This window comes from Harpia harpyja, chromosome 22, assembly GCF_026419915.1.
Source record: "Harpia harpyja isolate bHarHar1 chromosome 22, bHarHar1 primary haplotype, whole genome shotgun sequence".
Taxonomy (NCBI): Eukaryota; Metazoa; Chordata; class Aves; order Accipitriformes; family Accipitridae; genus Harpia; species Harpia harpyja.
The window spans coordinates 19,858,350-19,883,144 of NC_068961.1; the positions used below are offsets into that span (position 1 = coordinate 19,858,350).

Sequence of the window (24,795 nt, forward strand, 5' to 3'; positions counted from 1 at the left end):
TACCTATGATGATTTGTTCATAACTCTCAACACTAACATTAGGGAGGACATGAACTAAAAATATTTTTTAAGAGGACCTATCAATCTATCTGGGCTTCCTCTGTCAATAAAATTAATTGAGATCATATTTAACTATTAATTTATAAAAAGTCCCACATCATTTCCACTCCAAGTATGATGGGCCTACAGCAGCTCCATGTATTATATATGACTAAACTCATATATATTTCCATTTCTATATTAATAGAAATGAAAATTGAAGTCTTCAGTCAAGCTTTTGCATAACAAAGTACTACCATAGAAATACAGCATCTATAGAAACGTCATATGCAAAAAATATTTTGTTTATCTGACTGCCATTTAAGATTGCATTTTTGGAAAGGAACAAGTGATCTGCAGCAAGACCACGATCACCAGGTCAGGCTCTGGCCATTCAGGTGGTGAACCAGAAGCAAAGGAACTAGAAAAGGCGTGCAAGTCCACGGGTGTGTATGGATAGCTGAGGCTTGTTTTGAAACAAAGGCTATGGGACAGAGCACCATGTCCAAAGATAGCCCAGGGAGAGCTCCAGATGTCAGGAAGTCAATGGGACTTACTGACTGCAGCAAGTTAAAGGCCTAAGACATTTTAGCATATGCGGAACAGCAAAGTTCACTTGTAAGATTACACTATTTCCCGGTGTAGCAAGAAGTGCAGGAGACGTATTCATTCATAAGCATCTACTGCAATAAAAGATATTAGTTCAATCCCAGCTTTCCTCGAGTGTCCTGCCTCAATTCAATAGCAATTTCCTGTTTTCCTTGGAGAATCAGAAAACTGCTTAAGACTCCCATATATCATAAGGTCTATCTTTCCATGGTGTTTTCTCAGTGAAATAACAAATGAAAAGCAAGATATAAATGTACTGATGAATTTTATCACATCAGCCAGTCAACTTTCAGGATCACATCACATAATATGTATTTATACTTGTGCAAAATGAATGGAGAACCTTAATACTCAAGTTAAACCTCAGTTATACCAACATTGCCACTTTATATATGCTTTCTACACCTTTGAACAAATTCAAAATATGCAAGGCATGAGCAGAGCATCAAAGTGAAAGGTTTCAGTTAGCTGAACTGAAAGTTAGTTTACCTAAAAGTGGGGTAACCACATACTTGTTTAATCATGTTCATTCATAGAAATCAGGCAGCCTTGTCTGGAGTGATATAGCTTAGGCATAGTTTCTCTACTGAAGGAAGTAGAGATACGGTATTTTCAAAATACTTAACCAGAATGTGGGATTAGGATCCTTGCTGGTTTGAAACTGGATCATCCATGATTTCATGAATAACCTTCAGTCAGAGTAAAGAAACAGACCTTAAACTAATTAAAATCAAGTCTTAACAAGGGGAGCCAACTGAGCTTTCTTGCAACAAAAATCAAACCAGTATCTTACCATGAGCTACACAGGGAATCAAAACAGTCCTCAAAATAACAGCATCAGTATAGCTCTGCGATGAGCCACTGCACTTTTGCTCTCTTGAAGCTTGTACATGATGCCCCACACCTTTGCAGGTCATCACAATGTTCATATTAGGGAGTTGAACATGCCATTTCAGCCCGACACATCTCACGCTAAACTAAAATTTGAGAGTGAAAGGACTGATGTCCAGTTCTAGCGCTGAGAGTCTGTAAACACAATAGAAGATGTTTTCACTTTTCAGGTAAAATGTGATTATTTTTATTATATATATTTTGTTTTTACTGAAAAATTCAAGCTGCTTCTGGAATTCTGTTTTTTAACTAAATTATTTAGCTAAATTATCACCTCTAGCAAAAAATCTTCAGTAGTCCCAGGCAAGGCGCTGCTGCAACAGAGGAATTCAAACTGAAGTATAGCACTGTGTAAAAATACTTTCACAAAGAAATTTGAGGAACACACACAGCCTTTCGGTTCTTAGATGTTTAAAATGCAGTAAAAACATTTTTGTCAAATCGTCTATACTCCTATTTCTTTCAGTGAAACAGCAAAGATAATAATCAAGGAGCAAATGTATTGCACAATTTAATCAATCAACTTCCAGGACTACATTGATGTAATATTTGACCTGATTTCTGCAGGTTTGTATTGATTTTTTTCTAAACTTCTATTGGGTTTGAAAGCCACAACAACATTATTTTTTCCCCTCAGTACTCTACTTTGCTCTGGTTTTGGCTGTGGTCTCCAGCAAAGCGTGTTCAAACAAAGCAACGCCACACATCTCTCATTTTCAAACAGCTCAAGCCAAAAAGCATTACCTAGTTTTTCAAGAAATTGTAGCTATTTTGGAAATGTTCTGGAAGTAATACACAACTATCCTCTCATGTGAGGAGCGAAAGCAGTAACCATAAGTCATTAACATATAATCATGTAATGAGTTTTGCCTGAGCAAAAGATACTTGCAACAATATACCTAAAGATTTCTCAGCTAACTTTACTTTGATCTCCATAATATCAGTTGTCAATGAGTTCCAAAATTTAATTATGTGCTGTGTGAAAAACTGCTTTTATTTAAACTACCTTCCTGAAATTTTTCTGGGTGCCCCAGTTTGCCTTTTGTGAAGCAGTGGAAAAAAACCAGGAAATAAACACTCTCTATTCACTTCCACAAGCCATTCATGACTATACAGACCTCCACTGTAGGTGATATTATGTCCCCTCCAATTGCCTTTTTTCCAGACAGAAAATTTCCTACACTAATTAGTTCCTATTTGTACAAAAGCAACCCCATACCTCTGACCGCCTTCGCCATGCCTCCGCATACCCTCATTCTACTCTAACAAAGCGAACAAAACTGGACATGGTACTCAAGAAATAGACACAGCAGAGATTACACAGTGACATAAGGATTTTGTTGCTCTTGGTTTCCCTCTCAGTGGTTTGTAATGCTCTGTTTGCCTTTCAGACCAACACGAGGTGCCGACTGAGCTGCTGCTGTTTTCAGGGAACTACCCATAATCAGTCAAGGTCTCTTACTGAAGGTAACAGCTAGCTTAGGGAATAGTGTTGTCTTTTCTCATATGTATCATTCTGTGCAAACAATTAATTTCACCTTCTCTACTGATCAGTTACTCAGCATCACCAATTTATCCTCCAACTGTTTGCATTCAGCATTGACTTTGACTATTTTGAATAATTTCACATATTTGCAAGTTTTGTCTTTCTACACTTCCTTTCCATTTCCAGCTCATTTAGGATTATGTTGCATAGCTGAACCTCCTGCAGAAATCCCTGCTTTACTCCACCAGTAACTCCCCTCCACCCACAGAAAACTGACCACCTAAAGCAACTCTCCATTTCTTTTTTAATTAATTATCAATCCACAAGAGGGCTTCCATTTTAACCCATAGGAGCTTAATTTCTCTAAGAGCAGCTACAGTAGAAGAAATACTATTTATAGAACATGAAATAGGACTACAAGAAAATAAAACACATACAGGTTTCCCTGCCGCTTTGTATGGGCCCTACCACATTGCTTGCTGCGAAGGGAACGGGCAGAACATACGGATGGTTATGCTATGCAGCTGAATCCTCTGCCAAACATCCCATACAGCTTTCCAGTGATACCACGTGGTATCAGGCAGGCAAGTCAGCCGCGCTCTTTTCTGGATGGCCCCAACTCAAGCTACAGGTATCCACATCACCACCGCTGTCCCAAGACACTGCAGATGTAGCCAGAAAGACTTACCTAAGCTGGGGTCCTGCAGAGCGGGAAGAGACCTGTTGAATGTGGTTTTCATAATCTAGGTCCTCACAGATCCTACAAAAAAACTTCCACATATAACCACTGCACAAGAGCAATACTGATCCCCAGCCTTAAATAAAAGGGGAAAGAAAGGGGAGACAGGACAGTCGATATGAAAGATCCAACAGAAAATGCATTTTTAACATTTCAACCTCCTCTTGGCACCAGTTCTTCCTTCATGAAGCAAAGGGATTTTTCCCTTTTATTTTTCTGAATGACTGAGTTCTCTTGGTAATCAGCCCAGTTAGGCTTTATTATGTAAAGCATCTGGGATTTGAAACTGGGATTCATAAGCAGAGATGGCAGTATTCTGGTTTTGGCAACACCTCACTCTTTCACAAGGAGAAAATTGTTCCTAGATTCACAATCTCAAGGAATACAGAGAACTTCGCATTGTACAAGTCATTACGCTGCAAATACATGCAGGACAGAAAAGAAAAAGTAGAAGTCTTTTCTCCTTAAAAACTTGACACTCAAACACTCATACAAAGCCAGAGTACAGACAAGATTCGTATAGGAACACAGACTACAGAAGCCTTCAGATGTGCGGGAGCATTTAACAGAGGAATTCCATGAAAATTATGCCTTGTTTTACTAATCTACTGATATACCAAACCTCTCTTGAGTCCTCAGCGTCAGGTCAACCTCAATAATATTTTCCTTTGAGAAAGTAAGTTCCATACAGGAAAAAAAGGCCTGGCAGCTGCTCTCCACGCTCCCTTGTCTAGGATGTGTGTAAGCCACACATAGGGACCAGGCCGAGGTGGTACCCAGACCAAGTGTTCAGCAGGAGGGGAAAAGCTTCACCCTCACCCTCTTTGTACCTAAATGCTCCCCTTCCTTTCCATTATTGCTCAGGCCCATGGCTGAGAAGTAGTAGAAGATGGATGAAATGCAACATACTCATTTCTATTTGGTGGCCCCTTCCCCAATTCAGCCCCATCTTGCTACAGTCCAGCTCCCACTACTTTCAGTCTTCTTCCCTAAACATCCTTCTTTCCCCGTTGTCAATTGCAGTCTAGCCTCCCCTTAAAAAAACCAACAAACAAACAAGATTAGTTCTTGAAGCTTAGCTTAGCCACTAACTCTTCTGTAATTCATTTCTTTCATGTCCTGTATCTCAGTTTTACACTAGAGCAGCATTCCTCATACTTCTGTGAAGTTTTGTAGTTAGGCTCTTCAGCCTGAATGAACTTAAAATGATTGACCAGATCAAAGGTTTCAATATTTCCTAGCATAACAGGCAGTGCCTTTTTCCCCAGCCTCTCTTGCTTGTATGAAGGAAATGAATGAAGTGTCATTTGAATCTCTTCCACCAATCTTCTGCGTTTCTGAAGAGTGCCAAGTTTCCCAGTAACCGCTTCATTCAGTTTTCTTCTTCATCCTCCTCTTTTGCCACATGGGATTAAGTAATCACTGCAGAGCCAACAGCCTTGAAAGAGTTTATTTAGTGTAACACCTCCAACTGCCCCTGCTCGGCTGAGGGCTGCTCCAGCCCTTTATCCCTCTGCAGTCTGAGGAGCTAAACCACCCAGATGTGCCAGCAGCTGCACTCCTCTAAAAGCGGGCACAGCCATGAATGAATGTTGCCTTTTCACCAGTGCAGTGCCAAGCAAGACCCTAACTTTCTAAGTTTACTAAGATATCTTTATAGATGAAAGAAGCACTTTCTGTAGGAAGTTAGGAAGACCAAAGAGAGGAAAGCATACAGGTGAGCCGGGAAAGAACTTGCTGCAAACAGAAGTAATATGGAAAGAAATGAAGTATCACTTATTTTCTTCTTTGGGGCACTTCCGCAGGTATGTGTATGTATATGTATTAAAGGAAAGGCCACACAAGGGAAACTACTCCGACCCCTCAAAACATGAAACCACAGTACTTTAAACCTAGAAAAAAGGGGAAATTGGGGAGCTCTTGTTTTAGAAGATCAGATATTGAAAGGTACCATGATAATTAAATAGGTGGTAGAGTCCAGATGCAGAGATGTCATAGTCTCTCACAGTTAGTATTCTGTATTTAAATGCAGAAATGAAATCGATCCAGAAAACACACATCTTTTGTCTTCTCTTGTCAGGGTGGTTTTCTTTTCAAAGGAAATGCAGGGTGAGGATTCATAAAATTAATACCCCCCCACCCCCCCCAAAAAAGTCTGTCCAACATTTTTTAAAGCTCAAACATTTGAGGTCTCCCAAAAAGTATTAGACTTTAAATCAATCCCTTTTTGTATGTGTTCAGATTTGGAGTATTAAGAAAAGTCCAAATTTTATTACATGCCCCACTTTGTAAAAATCACTATTATTTCAAAAGAACTGGCCGTACACATAGAAGTTTAGCAGGTCTACCATTCAAGAGTCAGGGCTGATTTAAAACATTCTCAGGAAATTACTCCGTAACAAGATGTGATGTTTAACTGTCACTTATAATTGTTAATTTTACATACAATCAGCAATCTAAAAAGTATTCAGAGTAAAAAAAAGTAGGGTATTTCCAGGACCATTCAATTTGATTGCACAGAATAAAACCAAAGTGCTTACCCCTGAGGAACAGGCTGACAAGTTTTATCACAGATAAAGGACAGAGTAGAAGGATGTCAACTCTAATTCGGAACTATTTTTTAATGGGCTGTATCTTAAAATTTGACTGCCCTTTTCCACTTGTACATCTTTTAAAATGTAGCATCCACTGGAGCTTTAGGGTGACAGAAAGCTTTTCCCTTTTCAGAAAAGGAAATAGTGCAATACTCAGAGAACGCACTGAGGACACGGGAAAACGCAGTTTGTGACTGGTCTGGCTAAGCTGCCCACCTCCAGCAGACATGCCCCCCCAAGGCTACTTACTATTCTGCCCTGGGTGCTGGCCTCCCTCCTGGACTGCACCCCAAGCGCTGTTAAAGGACTTGGCTTTGTCTTGATGCAGAACAGGAAAATTTAAGAAGTCTCAAAAACCATCCAGGAATAGGAAAATCATTTCCAACAACCACAAGGGTATTTAGCCTGCAGCCAAAGAGGCCAAAACCCGAACAAGATCTCAGTCTTGCTGCAGAACACTCACCCTGACTGCAGGTCTTTCAATGGTACCTTTTTTGTCTTTCACAACAAAGCTTGAAAACTTCTCTGTGTATGTTTCCTTAACAGGCCAATTCCCCCATCTATTTTATTGCATACAATCCTCAGTAAATAAAATAGCATTATTTTCTTAGTCTGGTTATTTGTGTTGATGGATGCTTAATACAGGAGAGAAAGACCAGGTCAGATCTTGTCAAAAGTGGCAGGAGATTCCAGGTAGGGGGAAGAAAAAAAAACAAGTCTCTGAAAAAAAGGCTTTTGCAGACAATTACAACTTTTTCACTTCTTGAGAAGCAAAAATCTCTATGTCCAGTTCATAATGATTTGAGTTTTTTTTAATTAGAATATGAAATAGTGAATATTTTCAGATCCCATCATTTTTTTCACATTTGACATTCTTCACAGAAGATGTTACTTCCCAAACTAGCCAAATAAATTGATCTTTCCTGGGAGCTGGCCTGCACAATACTTCAGTAGATGAGAGAAAACAACTGCTCTTCTTTATACTTTCTCCGCCTTCATTATGGTAAAGCTGTCAGAAAGGAAAATGTCATCTAGGCTTCTTTACCTTGTAAGCCACATCCAAACCACCATTTCATGCTTTCTTGAAACATAAAGAATTGAATTTTTGCTTTAATAGGCTTCTGAAAGTACTGCTGTTAGTTTTCTTAAAGGACCACAGTACTGAATAGGTACTGCTTTTGAAAGAAAAATGTAAGCATGCATGTATACATTTCCTGGTTATTTTGATTGTGTACTGTTGGTTTCTCTTATTTTCTCTCCTTTACTCTACAGCTATTTCCAATCCATAACAAGGATTCTTTTGCCAGCGACAAGCTTAATGCAATGCTGTTTATTTTCACTTTCTTTGCCTTTAAAATGCAATAAAAAAGTGCTTTTTGACAAACCACCTATTACACATAAGAGGTTGCATGGGCTTCAAATAATTTTTTAAGCTTTATAACGTCTGAATACTTCAAAAAACATCTTTTGAGTTGAGCCAATTGCAACTGCAACCAAGAGCTCGCTCCATAAATGCACAAAGATTAACACGGAGGGACAGGCTCACAGAGAGACTCATCCCCAGAGCACAGTACAGCATTTCTTATTCCAACTCATGAGACACATTGTTTCTAACCCTATCCAATGCTGTCAGGTCAGCTGCACAGTTATTGGTAACTAATAACCACCAGGATGTACCAACTGCTGCACCAAAATATCTTCAACACTGGTATTCTCAACAGTTGCTTTGTAATCACACTGTTCTTGCACTGAGTTCTGTTGCTCATTGAGTTATGTTGTGTTTTATGAGACCTAAACAAAGTCTGAAGTGAGATTTCCACAAAATTTCAGGTTCTCTACTCTTTCCATTTCTCAAGTTCTTCAAGTTTCTTTCTGCAAAGTTTTGCTCTCAGAGTTCCTCTCTTTAGGAGAGCAATTTCAACAGGCTGAAAATGACTCACTCCTTCAGCTGCCAGCTCCTCCCCAGAGGCTCAGAACATCAGTGCTGTCCTGTGCCGCACTTCTGCCACTTGCCCATCTGCATTTACTCATCGGATGTAAACTACCACATCAAGATTGAACCGTAGCACTGAGTTCCTTTCAAAAGGTTAACAGCTGAATGCCTACTGAAACACAGTTGTGCAACTTTGATGTGCTGATTCAAAGGGCATATCTACAATGCCGGTTTTGGTTCAGCTCCAGTCAGATGTTATTTATGACAACATTGAAAAAAATTATTACTTAATAAAAGAATTCAGAAGTACACAAAAATTTCCAAGAAAGTAAAGGAAAAAATAAATGAATGTGTCAGACAAAAACCAGCATCTCACACTATTTCATCACACATGGTCATATAATTGTCATAGCATAAAATGCTTCTGCATGATTATTGCCAGAGTGTTAGGTCTGGAAAGGACTTCAAAGAAAGAAAGAATTATGGTACCATATGCCCCTTTCCAAGACAGCAGATGTATAATGGACCAGTCTCCAATCATGTTCCTGTATGCTTCATGGCAATGCCTGGATCTCTGAAGAAGAACATTTTGATCCTCTTACCATTCCCACCTGCGTACCCAAGAGGAAGACCACTTTCAGAGATGAATACTGTCAATGCACCAGCAGAGCACAGACGAGCAGCTGAGAGAACAGGGAGGCTAGAATTATGAAATGTAATTTAAAAGCTGCAATTCCAAAGCGCAGCATATAGAGGAGGCTTGAGGATGCCAGATACCATGCACTGGAAAGCCTGACTTGAAACTTTAGCTGTACCACATCAACACACACGAAAGGAAAACAGTCTCTTTGGACCTTAGAGACTGATCTGTATTAGCATCCCCTTAAGAGCCATTTACTTCCTTCAAGATCTTGACCAATGCTTCAGAGAAACAGAGTAAGGCATTAAGGAAATAGTCACCTTTGCATCTGTGGTTATTAGTATGGTTGGATCTGCCATTGCTAGGATCACCTGCTACAAAAGCAAAAATCACTAACTTTGGCTAGAAGGCTGTGCTAGGTAAAACCAGAGAAATGCATAAAAATAAACAACCTAGCAAATAATGTTTGAAATGATGTTATCAAATACAGAGGTCAGATATTCTCTAACTACCCAAAAGCTTTCCATAACACAATGTTTCCTGTAAAAACTGTTATCCTACTTCATCTTTCTAAACATCAGATTTCTCTTCACTGTCACATGTATGTGCAAATGGGATGTCTTGTAGAGTAATTAGCAGTGGTGTAGTAACGGGTTGAAGGCAAACAGCTCTCAAAAAGTAGAAGTAGTTATGTTATTAGATGGTTTAATTTTATTGCTTTCATGGGATTAGGCAGCATGCTGTTCAAGGAACTACACTGTTTGCTTTACAATAAAATAAATATTTTCATACATTTGCAAAAGAGTATTTAAAACTGAAGACTAGTTTCTCATGGAAAAGAGAGTATCTGCCTGCTCTCCCTACCTCCTCAGTCCCCAAATAGGCTCAGTTTGTACACACAGAGCACATGGACCATTCTAATGTATTATTAGTAATTTAGAGCATCCAAAGCTAATAGTAATAAAATAAAATCCATGAAAACTTCACTTCAAGTCTTTTCTGAAGGGAGAACTCTTTAAAAAGATGTACCTCAGCAAAGACAGGCAATGTTATCTGTGGGGGGAAACACAGTAAGGTCTTAGATTCAAAGGTTGTTTAATACTCATGAATAAAATCCCAAATGCAGAGGGCCTAGTGACTAAACTTATATGTCATTTCATGTGAACAGCTGTCTCTGTTTAGAGAGGAAAAGGAGTTTATGAAACATTTTAAAGCCTATTTTAGCAAGCAATCCCACCATGGTATCACTGCCAGATGTCTCTATAATTTGACAAGCTACAGCCAATGTTTTGTCAACATGGGTTAAGTGTTTTTCTATACAGCGTACTCTTCTCAGTACTATATGTTATTTTTCCAATATATATGGGAACCTGTTTTACTAACAGAAACAGTCACAAATGGGACTTCCACCTCATGTCCTTGTGACCCAGGTACACACACGAAGCTATGTTAAACATAGCGGCCAAAACCCAATCAAATTCTTATGCAATACTTGCTAAGAAAGAGAAGCTTTGTTAAAAGTACAATAATGCAAGTAAGTTTTAAATTAATTCTTCCTGATATAATTACATAACCACACTGTTGCACAGATTTGGTTTTGGCTTGAACAGTTGAAGCTAATCATAAGCATCACCAAAATCTTCTAACACAATATATGAAATCATACTCCTCTCACAGCCAGAACAAAAATACTAATCTGTGAGAACACATATATGTATCCCATCTTGAATTACTTAAATAAACTACAAATAAAACCAACGTCCTGCCAAAATCCTATTATGAGGCAAATGTACCAGCAATTCCTTTCAGCAGCTCTCTGATCTCCAACTCCAAGAAACAGCTAAGACTGCAACAATATGCAAACAATAGCATTGAGCTTTAAAAGGCAAGACTTTAAAAATAAGTGTTCAGAAAACTAGATGCTGTAAGTAAACACACACACACACACACACACAGAGTCCCTGTTTCGGCTTGTAAATACCAACCTTTCTTGTTGTTCTGTCCAAAATCCAAAGCATGTCGCACATCTCCTTTGATCAGGTGTTTTATGTGAGGACATCATAAATGACACAACATTTGAGAAACAAAGGTAGTAAAAAGGTCCAAGTGTGCATGTTAAACTCTTCTCAAATGCAGTAAAATTGAGAGGCTCGGTGCAGTGCATTTAGCTTTTGCAGTGAATTTGTTTCCAAGGAAACCAATAGCTGCAGATGTTTTCCCATATAACAGGGAAGAAAATTCAGCAGTGAGATTACTTGTTTACTCAATATTTTATTCACACATTTTTTCTGAACAATAACAAATTATTCCTCAAATTCTGTTAGAAGACCAGACTGCATTAAAAAATAATTTAAAAAAAGCTTCCTCTGCACATAACCTTACCGAACAGGTGCTGCTAAAGGAAGCATGTCACCTTTATATGTTTCCCTTTTTAACCTCTTTCAGTCTCCTCTCCCAAAGTGACCTGCCTCCCCTGCTTTGTCTCCTTCAATAAAAGCAAACAAACCCCACCCTGTATTATGGGTTTTCATCCTAAAAGGTGCTCCAACAACTTGACAAGGCCCCAGCTCCAAGGAACAATGCTGACTTGGAGAGGCTACAAGAATGCCTATTCTTACCATATAGCATAGCTTTGCAAAATTCTATTGCGCTATAGAGATATCACCATGACTGACAGGATTTATGCTTCTTAGGATGAGAGGACAAGATATAAATATTTAGTAAAACCATAATGGAGATGCAAGGTAGAAAATCCTCTTTCCCTGCAGTTCTTCCACAGGACATTAAACCTGCAACTCAAAGTTACATGCACAATGCTTACTTCTCATTTATGCTATAGATTCTCAAGCCGATATATATAAATGAAAATATTAGGGGCACTGATTTTTTTTTTTTTTTTTTTTTTTTTTTTTTAATTAGACCTCTTTTCTCTGGATAAGATAACAGAATATTTACCATACTTTCTGAGGTCTGAAAGATTTTTTTCCTCTTGTCCCCTTTTGGTGTTACTGATTCAACAGCAACATCTACTGGGCATGGAAGGGCAAGATTCAATTTCTTAAAAGAGATTAAAGGACCAGGCACAGTAGCAGAAAATACTTACAGCATCTATCTCTGCATCCCAGTCACTGCAAAACCAGAACTGAAAGGAACAAAACTTTTAAATAGGCATTTGCTCTCTACTCACCCCTCCAAAAAGAAAACGATCCCAACAAAAAGATGGATAAAAGAATAGCAATGACTTCTGGTTGTCATTTGGAGACAACATATTTATATTACATCTTCTAGGAATATTATATACACTGAGCTAACAGAACCAGTTGACAGGAATTCTGCCAGTAAAAGCATTCAAACAGTCTTCAAGTTCATGCAATGAAGAAGTTTATTATACCCCTTTTGCTCTTTAAATTTATTTTCCCTCTTTAACAATTACACAGATTTAAAAAAAAAAAACAAACCAACAAAACCCAACCAAACAGCAGTGACTAATAACCAGCCAGATCACACCAAGCAGAAGTTCTTCACAACTTCACAGAGAACAAGATGATCACATGTGGACCTATTAAATGTTAAGAACAAGGATCCCAAAGGACTTTGGCCTAAGACACCCAGCATTTGCCTTCCATAATAGAATCTACTGGAGTCTAAATTCCCTAAGTGGAGCACAAGAAGAACTGGGGCCTTGTGAGAGGGACACAGGACAATCCACATTCCTGGCAGGCTCCATCTAACCAAACCAAAGACAATGACAGAGGGGTAAGCTCAGCTCCATCCCTCTTTCTGCAGAGACTGGTATTCATCTGCCTGCTGAAAGGTACATATCATGATCAGGGCTCACAATCCCAGCCCTTGCCCAGCTTTCGACACCTACGCAATTCCTTCTTTTAAAATGCAATCAGATGAGAACAGGATCCCTGCTCCAAGCACTGATTATGGATCACATATCAAGCGATTATTTATTAGATGTATAAATGCTACTGGACACAGAGAGCAAAACTCAAAACTCCCATTTTACAAGTTAGGGCCTCATTCACTCGGCAGGTAACCAAGTTGCCCCTTGCTACCACCCACTCCGGTCTAGTGAATCTTGACTCCTTCAAGACAGTGTCTTCACCCAGGAAGAGCCCAGCAGCTGGTCGGCTGAGCATCCACCCAGTCCTCTAGGCTGAGGAAGAAACTGAAGAGCACTCTCTTTTTCTGGGCAAGTGCTCCAATTACTTCACTAGGACGTATGTTGGGAACCCCAATGCCTCTGTATCCAGCCTGTATGAAGCTGACCATCCTACCTTTTGAGAAGCTCAGCAAGGTGTGTACTGGGCTCACGTAGCAGCTCAAGAGCACGGCAAACACCAAACTGCAGACAGCCTTCTCAAGAAGGCAGCAGCACTGGGCAAAGTCAAGGGGACCCATCAACCCCAGGTTGCTCAGTCCTCACCAGAAAAACTACTGAAGGAATTACAAAGAGAATGAGGGACACCCTCTTGGACTTAAACACCTAAATGCTACCGACGTCCCCCGAACATTGGCACTGTTCTCTCCTGTGTGCTGCTAGTGAGCCTTTTCCTTTGCAGTGCGGTGAACAAAAGCAAGCCCAACAGCCCTGCTGGAACCCCACTAGCTGGTAAAACGGGAAAACAACCCAGCTGCTCCCTTTGGAACTGGTCCTGGCTGCACACACGTACACCACTGTGATATGTTCTAGAACCTCATTTATAGCCTTCCTATGCAAATGTGTTTTGCAACAGTGAAAAAGGCAGGCACACATGATTTCTGTGGAATGAAATATGCCAGGGTATGCGATACACCACATCGTACTATTGCTCAGAGCTGAAAATATACAAAAACATACTACAGCACACAGATGGAACAGCAAATTTCTATATAGTATAGTTCTAGAATGTACACTATATGTTCTAAAATGAGAGGCATTTCTCAAAATAAGCAGTAATAGGGAAGGCAAAAAAAAGTAAACCAGCTTCTTTAACATGTGTAATGGGGCATTTTTGCTGTATTTTTTCCCCTAGTCCTCTGACTGCAAGCCTTGCCTATGTGGAAAAAGAAGCTTCTAGGATTTCTCCTAGAAAAAAAACCTGTCCTCAACACACAGAGTGCTAGTGAAGAGGCCTTCAGCAGCATTAAGGGAGCTGACTCTGCTTCTAGGCCCACCAGCCTCGTTCCAATTGGATTTTTTGGCAAGTCCTGACAGCATTACAGAGGTCCCCAATACTTCTCTACACATACACAACCTCATGCATGTATCCACACACCTTACTAAAAACAGAAGTGGCTGGCAAGACTGCCTGGTTTTTCAAGGACCTGCTCCCCACCTCACAGAAACCTCAGCAGAAGCAACATTGATGTGGTTTCCCTGGAACCTTCACCTTTTGGACAGGCCTTGGCAGCAGTTAAACTGAAGCAGCTTATTTTCCACTCAATCCATCATTTTCAGCGTAGCTGTTTTTCCCCAAGATGATTCTTGGATGGAAGTCACACATGCTGCAGGGCTACCACAGAGCCTTCCCTCCCTCCCTCCACACACTTAGTAATTAGCAAAAGTACATTTCCCTGGGTAAGCCTTTGCAAAACAGGTCACACAAATTTGACAGCAGAAAGCTTAAACTGACAGACTCCAGATGCATTATCAAATTTATTTCCCTCCTCTCTCTATATAAAGTCATTTACTAATGGTTAATGGAAAATATATTAATCTGTTCAATAATTAGTTTAGATGACATTTTAAGATTACAAGCAATAATCTAGTTATCTGCAACAAATAATTTTAAAGAATCACAATTTTTCTAATGTACCTTATGATCAACAAATAGGCTTAAACAGATCTGATAAGCTGAGCTGAGAAAATAAAACTGCTCACTAAGTAACTTAAATTGCATGTTCAAATGAAATAAAGTCTCTTTAGCCTCTAGCAGTTAAAACAAACACAGTATTTTTAGCTGGAGGAAAAGGTTTTCCTTTGACAGTTGGCCATTTAACCAATTCTAGTCAACTCTAAAATGGCACAGTTTTCAACAGCAAAGAAACCCAGACATATCAGTATGCATCTAGTCAGCAGTTTGTACCTCTGAATAATGAACAAAAGGAGTTCCTAGACAGCTATTTTCAGTGGCAGGAAGATTTCTATGCACCTTACTCATGGACATTAACACCTGTTGTCGCTATAGCAAAATGCAAAAATAGACTTGAAAAAACCCTTAAATTTATTTCATTATTTTCCAATATTTCTGTTATCAAAGCTCCCTACTCCCATGTAGAGATGGTTTGACTTTCTAAAACTTAAAGAGAGTGCATTGATTACCACCAGCAAATCTGTGCATTTGCATGAAACAGTCCTGAGTAATTCCTCAGAGGCAGAGGCAACAACTGAACGAAACATCTAATCTGGGTATTGGCTAGAACAGGGGCAATGCAATTCATTTCCGTGACACACCATCCAGCTGGAAGCCAGCAAGTCAATCTAACCCACCACTTTTTACCCTAGAGATGTGTAGGTGACACTGAAATGATATTAAGGCAGCATGTGAAACCTTGTAGCTCAGATGGTTTCTGTTGCACCTATGCAAGACCTAATGTTTACCTTCACAACTTCTCCAAGGCCTTAAGAGTGAGTGCCAAATCCAGCAAGCAGTCTGCCATTACAGAAGCAGAGGAGGCAACAAGCAAGGAAGAACTCTAAACTTGCCATGCGACTGCTCTTCATTACATAGGGGGGCACATTGGAGGCATGAGATGTTTAAGGTCATGCACTACCCTGTCAGAAGAATAAGCAAGTTTCTATAATAGAGTTTGTTTTTTCCTATTTAGATATTATCATCAAGCAGATTTACAAAGATATGCTGAAAAATGGGATTTACAGAATGCCTAAACAGGTTAGACATGTAACCCCTCCTGAATTTCAATTACACTGCTGCTTAGGCACTTTTCCAATTTCTTTGGAGCCACCTGAGGCACCAAAAGCACAAAGGTACTTGTGTCAGGGACTGAACAGAATTGACAAAGCTTTCCTACTTTAGTTTCAGCAAGTTTCTAATGTTTCATACTGCATGGAGAATATCTGAAAGTGAAGCATGATTTAAATCAAAAGAGAAAGATTCATTAAATTCAGAAGTATCACAAAAGCTATTAATTTTCATAATAAACTAAATGTTACTGCTTTCTCTTCTGATTAAATGGCTATATATTCCAAATAGATTATAAACAAAAGGACATCTATAACTACATAATATTAAAATATATAAACCCAAGAAAGTGTTAACTTTTACTGGCTTAATGTTGCTAGAGAGTAATTTCATACCTGCCTATGCAACATAAAAATGCCACTATTTGAGGAAACTCCAAATTTCAGTTTACACACACCCCATCTTACCATGAAAGTATTCTGAACACTACGCAGAACAAAGCAGGTGTAGCTTCCCTCAACTTAATCTTAAAAAGCCCTTGCTGCTTTGTACAGATTACTGGTGTTTGCCTCTCCCTTGGCAAGGAGCACTCCAAGCACAGAACAGGCAGCAAAATGAAGGCAGACAGGCTGGCAGAGCTCCCGCTATACCTCCCAGGTTCATGTGATCTCACAGCTAACAAGGAAACCTGGCCAAACTCTTTCTGAAAAGCAAAATACTCTCTAGGAAATGGGAGAATAGAAAGGGACAAAATAACAAATGCTGTGGCTGAGCTGCTTATTAGAACAGAAAACAGGGAAAAAGTAGAACGAACTGCAACAATGCAGCAAAGGTATTTCCAATACACCTATACACCATTAAAAGTTGCAATGGATCAGTATAAGCCACTGCAGCATGCAGTACTTGGAACATCTCCCTAAAATCCTTCCCAACTGGGTTCAGGGAACTTCGAAGAAAAAGTAAGAATGCTTTCATGCCTTCACTATAGCTGCAGATGGTACCATTGGTTCTTCAACTTTACCTTAATGGCCTGGCCAAAAAAAACTCAAAAAAAACCCAAACCAAAAAAACAAAAAAGAAAAAAAGATGACTAGAAGTTAATAAAGGCTAAGAGTAATTTCAGGCAGCACCATTTCCTGAAAATGTCATCTTTAAATGTAATCTTTTTTTTTTAAAGCTGCATTCTTTCTCTGTTACTATATGAAATACCCACACAGGTAGGAAAGCAAACAGCAGTTGAACTGAAAATTCATCAAAAGTGGCACCAAATTACAGACATATATATATACACGCACGCATACAAACACACACACACACACTCTCTGAATTTTATTGCTGACATTACTGAAATACCACTCCATAGCTCATTTTTAGCTGGCAATGCCTTTTTATACTAATGGAGCTTTTCTGCTCTAACTTCTTGAACTGAATGCTACTAGCTGAACAAGAGGTTATTTTTATATATTCCATATTTGCTGTAATTCCCAGGAAAGAAGGAATTAGAGTAAGATGTTTAATATTAATTTCATTTAAGAGGCTGGTTAACCTGCACAGCTTAAAAGTCTTAAGACAAAAATCCTGACAAGACTCCTACTGATTTTAATCAGGCTGGGATTTCATTGCTCTGTTACTTGAAGCAGCAACACAATACAGATGAGGTTTACAATGCAAAGGTTCTCCTTTCCATGTTGTTAGATTATTCCAATTAGCTTTAAATGCGTCTCATTTTGAGGAGTTAAACTCATAAGAATTTGCCAAATTCCTTCAGTAGAAATTCAGTTTTAATAAAAAGCGGCACTTTTAACTAACACATAAAAACATTAGCTCAAACATGTGCCAAGACTGATACCAGTCCTACAGCAGCCAGTAAACATCTGTAAAGACGTTTATTTATGAAATTGAGTTCCACTGTAAGCAAATAGCCTCGAACACAGAGAAATGCTAACTGCGCACACATAATATCTGCTATATCTTACTTTGACATGCACTTCACATCAATGAAACTACTAGTACCAAACAGAAAGCTCAGCAGGGGTATACTTAAAAGCTCCCACAGTAAAATCCAGCCCGTCCTTTAGGGACAACCCACTGCCACCAAGCAAAGAGAAGTGTACAGCAAAACAAATACTTTTCTCTGCCAACAGTTATGGTGATCCCAGTTCTATGTTCATAAAAAAGAAAATAAATCCCAAGTATTACAGCTTAGGGACTCCTGCCCTACTTGGCTGTTTTTAAAGGCAAAAAAGGTCATGGGCTATTTAGCATCTGCATGGACAGGCTGAGAAGTCTATAATGCCATCTTCACCCCACAGAAGACGTAGCAATGTTAATCAGATGACAGCACACTGTTGTCACTCCCATGAGAAAAGCAGTCTTGCTGCATATGGAACTCTAACACAGAAGAAATCTCCGAATGCCTCACAAATTTTGGTCTTGACATTTTAATTTTACTTTTGAGTATGCAAACAACCTCAAATCAAAAATATTTGGTATATATTCATAGCCTCATTTTCTACATATACCTGCTAGCTGTATTAATCTAGTTTATAAGTAATCCCTTGAAAAAAAAGCTTTTCATCAGGTTATTACTTGAAGTATACTGGAATGTACACAGCTTTGCAATTCAAAATTAAAATTCTAGTAAAATATTTAGTATGATAAAGCTTCTCAGAGAATATAAAACAGCTCCAAGAATCAAGGAACTTTCCAAATATATTGAATAAATGGAGGACTTCTCCCCAAAAACGCACTGGCACTCTTTCAGCTACCAATAAAAGCAGCTTTTACGAGATCATTTTAAGTTTGTTAAGATTTTTAAAAGGTTGTATATGTAGACATCAAGGAATAGAATGGGCTTGATCCAAACAGCGTTAGCTATTGTTTTTCTGAAAAGTCACTTAATCTGAAACAGTATAATTATTATAACAATGAACGCCTACAATATTTCCCTCATACATTACTACTGAAATCTCACATTTATACAGTTGTGACTACTGGAAGCAAGGGGCTAATGAGCAAAATTGAAGTTATACTCTGGGTTCAGAGTATAACTGGAGTTACCAGGATGTACAAGCGTTTAAGAGACAGCATGTTTTTGGTTTTTCCCCCCACACTGATGCGGGTGATGAGTCATCAATGGTCCTGATAACATTACCTGACCACACTGTTCCAGTCAGTGATGTTGTAGCAGGTATACAATTCAGTCAGAGCTGTCAGCTTCAGTAACGCCACTGAGCAGTCCCTAAAAGGTGTTTTGTGGAGGACCTCGGCTGGACCAAGGGGCCTGGGGAGGATATTGACCTTGACAAGATTGCAGTGTTCCCGTGAGAGAACAAGAAAGGATGAGAAGCGTGCCTGGGAAACGAAGTTTAAGGAATGTGTTGACCGTTTGCAGTTGTGATAAGGAACCTGAAAAAGTCACCCAATGAGGGGTGAGAAAAACAACTTCTGACAACTTTCTGACCAATAAGGGACAGACATATGTACAAGGTAACAAGTATAATGGGTATAAATTTGCTGGCTTGTAGTAATAAAAAAGGCTTCTTTGCTTGTACTATAAGAATGCGTACTTGTCGTTTGTCCGTCTCGACCACGACAGTGTTTATGTATGGAAAACAATGCAATTTAACGCTTTGAGATGATACTAAGCACATTTCTTCCCAAGAGCATGTGAACGTAACAGGTGAGCATTTCAAGTGCCTGTGAGTGCAACAGTTGATGCTGTGTTTTGCAGCACTGTTACAAGTGTTAGAATTGGCATATCACAGTCACTCAGCTGTCCTCTCAGCTGCCTTGTAATTTCTCATGCAAAAATCCTAACAATCATGTAAAATGGTAAAAAGACACCCATTTTATAATTTACAATGGTTTAAAAAAAAAATTTCTACTCATTAAGTATGTCTTCTCATGTAAATTTGGACGAGGAAGACTTCAGTCAGCAGTCATCTGTATCCTTGAATTCCTCAGACCTTGGGCAGAGTCATGATAGTCCCCTTACTTTTGTAAAAGCTTTGATTGTAGCACCCTCATGGCTGTTTGCTACAGCATCAGCAATTACAGTTCCCAAGATGTAACACTAGCAAATCTTGATACCACAAAAGGTTTCCTCTGCTTCCCTATTGCTTTAGCATCATTGCAGGAGGCTAAAAAACCCTGTGTGATTATACTCCAAACAGATCTGAACTGAACAGAGGAAAAAACAAACAAGCAAAGAAACGGTGTCAACCATTTGGAGGGGACCATCTCCAGAGCAGAAGCGTCACATTAAAGAAACAAAACAAAACATTGTTCTTGTGTAAACAGGCCTCCTGAAGTCCAACCCCAAACAGGTAGAACAACATACCAGGCACTGAGAAAATACAGAAATACTGGATTTTTAATTTTTTTTTTGACTCATGACTGTCTTCCACACCTTCATCCTTTCTCCATGATCTTTCCTTTTTCCAGCCTCTTCTAAAGACAAGAGGGGGAAGTATGTATTATACACACACAACTTGAAATGAGACAAGAGCACACACAAGTTGATCAGACGTTATCATGCTTCCATCTCAGTTGTGCTCTCCCTCAAGCTGAATTTTGCATGCTGCTTCATCTATCGCTTTTAAGCCTTCCAAGATGCAACATGTTCTCTCTGTGTATAAACTCACAGACGCAATGAAGACCTGATCTTAATTACAACATCTAGGAAAACAGTGAAGTAAAAATATTGCTATTAATATAGTATCAATAGCATAGCAGATGAGTTCCTGGGGAGGGGGAGTGAACAGAGGCATTAAAACTTCAGCAACATATGGTTTAACTAAGAGCAACAAGATGCTCTCCATCCTACAGTATTATTAGTCTGCATGAGAGACTAAGACCCCTCACATTTGCTTACAGAAGCCGAAAATAGAGAAGGGAAAAGACTCCAACAATGTTGCTGGAGTTTATTTTCCACAGCAGCATTTCTCTTTCTGCCTTTTCCCACCAGAAGACTGTAAGGCTTAGCTTCACAGAACAAGGCGCTATGGCTTTCTTTACCAACCACAAAAATACTTGCTTCTTTTCCTGAACTAAGTATTTGAACAAGTATTAGAACTAGAGCAAAATAACTGCTCATCCCACCACATACCCAACATACAAATTGCCCATTTTAAATATTGACCATGTTATGCCGCTGCAGTTCTTTTCAGAGCAGATTCTTTTTAGCAGGCCCTTGATAAAGTCAGAAAATATTAACATGCAGATTGCATCAATTAAGAGCAATAATTTATTAAAAATCAAAACCCAATAAAATGGCCACAAACACAATGATTCATTTAATCCCCAATACTAACAACAGTATTAGTTATGACACAGAAAGAGCTTTCATACTAAATTTAGTTTTAAAGTTTAGTAACTTTACCAGAAAATTATCTGCAACCAAGTTTCTCATGCCTGGCTCTGGAAAAGCTCCTTTCCCAGTCTACACACTGTTCTCCTCTAAGTCGAAAGAAAACATACTTTTTTTGAAAACTACGTCCCACTTTTTCCAGGCATAAAGAGTATTATCAGGTGCTTTTCAGTTTTGATTAACAGCTTGCAATTCAGCTGTCAAGCCAGGCATGGATGTAACCCTCAATGAAAAAATCTCCGACCAGGAAACTTAGTCCAGAACTTCTTCCACGAAACCTCATATTCCTTTCAGATGGACTTTCAGTGACAGGACAGCAGCCACAGCTAAAATGTGAAATTAGCATAACCAAGTATGTGCAGGTTACTATAGGCAGTCCCATGCCTATGAAGTATGTATATACACTCAGCTCCTGGTCCACCTTCAATGCTTCCATTCTGATCTGTGCAGGTTATCAAGTTGCTTTTGTAGATCAACCAGTCAACCCTTGATTCACTGTTACATCAACAGAGAACACACAAGCACCTTACTCTGAACCTAACACAGCTCTCCCCTGAATTTCTGGAGAGGAGGAGTAGCAATTTCCCATTTAAAATCCTCTAGCTGACACAAGACAGAACCACCTTTCCTCTGACTTCGTACTCCAGGCCTGCCCCTCCCAGGATTTGTTTGTTTATTCCTCCAACGCAGAAGCACCATACTAAAAAAACTTCTTGAAATCTCTTAGCCTAGCTTAAAGCACTTAGATGGAAGCAAGTACACCTAGCTCACCTACAGCAGTGGTTTGTTTCACTAGAGATTTCATTAAGAACAGGCTAGAGACTGCACAAGCTCTTTAAGCAGTCTGTTTAACTATCCCCACAACTAGGTCTAAATCTTCTCTGCAGAAATCAAGTTCACATTTTCTTGTTCTTATTCTATTAGATACAGACAACAAGGAAATAAAAGCAAGCAGATGTCCACCTTCTCCCATAACTTACAAAGATCTCCACTAGAAAGTCAGAATATGTGTGTTCTCCCTTCTGTTTTCTCTTGTAGTTTGGATATGCCCTCCTTATTTCCACAGAAGTCGTATTTTGTAACCCTCTGACCAATCCTGACATCTTCCTCTGGCATTTCTGCAGGGTTTTTTTTACATCTTTACTTGTTGCCCTCAAAAGAAACCTCATATTAAGGCTGAGACCTCACTAGTACATAAATAAAATGGTTACTCTAATAACTACTTCCTGTTAAGCCAGAGCAGAACATGAATCATTCTGTAGTAGCACCAACTTAGCTCATCCAGCCTGAAAGAATGAGCATTTTTTCTTTTATGACAAAGGAGTCATATCCTGCCTTGTAATTGTGTATTAAATGCAAACCTGCATTTTAGTGAATTTCACCTTTCCGGTTTTGCATCATCATTCCAGCTTGGAGAGGTTTGCATGAATATGTGTAGATATTTTTTAATTACCTAGGAGGCTTTTAAAAAATGTATTTAACGAAATGAAGATGTGTTAATAAAGACCAATTAGCAACTGCCAATCAAATATTAGAATTATAGTCCATCTGCACTAGTACCAAGGCAAAGGTCATATAGTTCATATATGAATGCAACAACCTCCTGCATGGGTAAATACAAGATCAGATAGTACAGGAAAAAAAGTATTCTTAATCCCTGTAACTATAAACTAGCACTCACTGCAGTTTTCTGCTTACGGACCACAGCAACAAAAGCAATATGATGAGGTGCAAAGGTATTTTGTACTTGCTTCTCCACAGTTTCTGTAGAGTATGATTTTAAAACTGTAGGAAGGTAGGTCAGGTTTCTCCGGGATGACTATTTTTTGCTAATCAATTAATTTATGGAATTACTTTAATTTCTTATAACAAGCATCAGTCCTCCCGAGTAACTGGCTCTCTTCACTGGCTGCTACTACATGTTCGGTTTTGTGGTGACATCACCCTCCTCCAAGTGAATAGTCAGCTTTTCCTTTATTTTTTCCTTTATTTTTTTTCCTTTATTCCCTGCCCTACTCTCATGGCTAGTGATGAGACACCATTGCTAAAATTCTTAAAGCCATCAGTCCTCCTCTTAACAGAGTTTTGCAGCCAGCTGGATAATTTTCAAAATATACTATATTTTTCTCACCTGCTGAGCTTTCTGGCACCTCCTGCTTATCTCGCACAAGCTGCATGATATCTGACACCACAACCTGATGGTTTGTATCTTCTTCTTTCTCTTCATTAGACTGGTTGGCTGTTGCAAAACAGTTGCAGCTTCCAGTTTCTTTGCACGGGATCAACCTCCAATACCAGTAGTCAGACATGAAAATGCTGTAAGTTGATTTCTGAAATTTAAAAACAAACAGAAAATCATTTGCTGCAAGTAAGAAAAAAAAACCTAGCTACTTGAAAGAGAAGGTTCAAATAATGTTAAGATTGACAGTTACATATAGATTACCATATCTTTGAATTTATTTAAAGAAAGATATGCAGTTCATAATAGCCATTTATGGTATCATATGCAGTTCATAATAGCCATCCAGGGTACTGTACCCAAAATACAAACTTCACAAGTCCCCTGTAGTTTCTCAAAATGCTTGTATCATAGGCCAGGGAGCTAGTCACAAAAAACCCCAAACAATATACCAATATCAAATTACATATGATCTTAACAACAACTGCATAAAGGCAAAAAATATCAGTATCACTCTGTATTTTCAGACAACAAGTCAATATTTATCTTAAAAGTACCTTCTGAAATCCAGTTTAACTAGATGAAAGAACACCCCAGAACATGGACTGTCAAAAAGTGAAATAATGTAAGAATAAAATAATAATAATTGAAAAAAAAGAATAAGATACTATGATTCCCATGATATGGGGTGCTGAAATTACATTTTGAAATTTTCATAAACAGATTAACTGAAGGAAAACTTGACTCTGGAAACGTGGCAGGAAGAAAAGATGCTTTGGTTTCTGACACAGTGCCCAAGTCCTTCGGGGTTGCCCTCTTTCTGAGCAGGAGAAAGGGACAACAGTTCCTTTAGCCTAGATAGAGCTAATTACCACGCTTATTTGTGCTTACAGGTAAGAGAGCAAGCATGTTCTTAAACACCTGCAGGTGGCAGTTTTATAGACCTGAAGAAAGTAAACTCCATTTAAAAAGCCTTCTTAATATAAAAGGGTTGTCTGTTTAGAAACAGCCAAAAAAAGACCCCTGCATTATTTAGCGCCAGATCTCCCAGGAATCACCCATGAATGACAAAGTACTCTCTCTGTCACTTAATACTTCAACAGAAGAGAGGATTTCCAGATAAAACACTCTTCTTCAAATACTACTGCAAGGTGCATCTTCTTCCCAGTTTAAAGGCAGTAATTTTGTTTATTTTAGCCAACATACTGCCAAGTTTCCTCAATTCTTTCTTTGCCTGTTCCCAGGCTTTGCAACATTTGTCAGAGGACAGGTAATGGAGTTAAAAGCCAGTCGCTCAACTCTTTCTATGGTTGCCAAACCCAACAGGTTCAGTGCACACATACTCCTTGTCACACACGCAGCGGCAAACAGTTACAGCTGTACTAAAGCACACACTGCTT

At 38.9% G+C, this 24,795-nt stretch overlaps 1 protein-coding gene across 12 annotated transcripts in view; it reads right to left on the reverse strand.

The window, feature by feature from the left end:
• The window catches only part of MCF2L (MCF.2 cell line derived transforming sequence like), a 160,016-nt gene that overhangs the window by 127,261 nt on the left and 7,960 nt on the right, over positions 1–24,795 (reverse strand). For 11 of the 12 annotated variants that reach the window (XR_008232952.1, XR_008232953.1, XR_008232954.1 and 8 more), the window contains exon 2: positions 23,348–23,546. Coding sequence is in view for 6 of the 12 variants with exons in the window: in XM_052773697.1 (XP_052629657.1) it covers positions 23,348–23,525 (178 nt within the window). In the remaining 6 variants the exon portion in view is untranslated. Of the gene's footprint in view, positions 1–8,780; positions 8,804–23,347; positions 23,547–24,795 lie in introns of those variants that run through there. The other variant, XM_052773701.1, reaches the window with a different exon arrangement.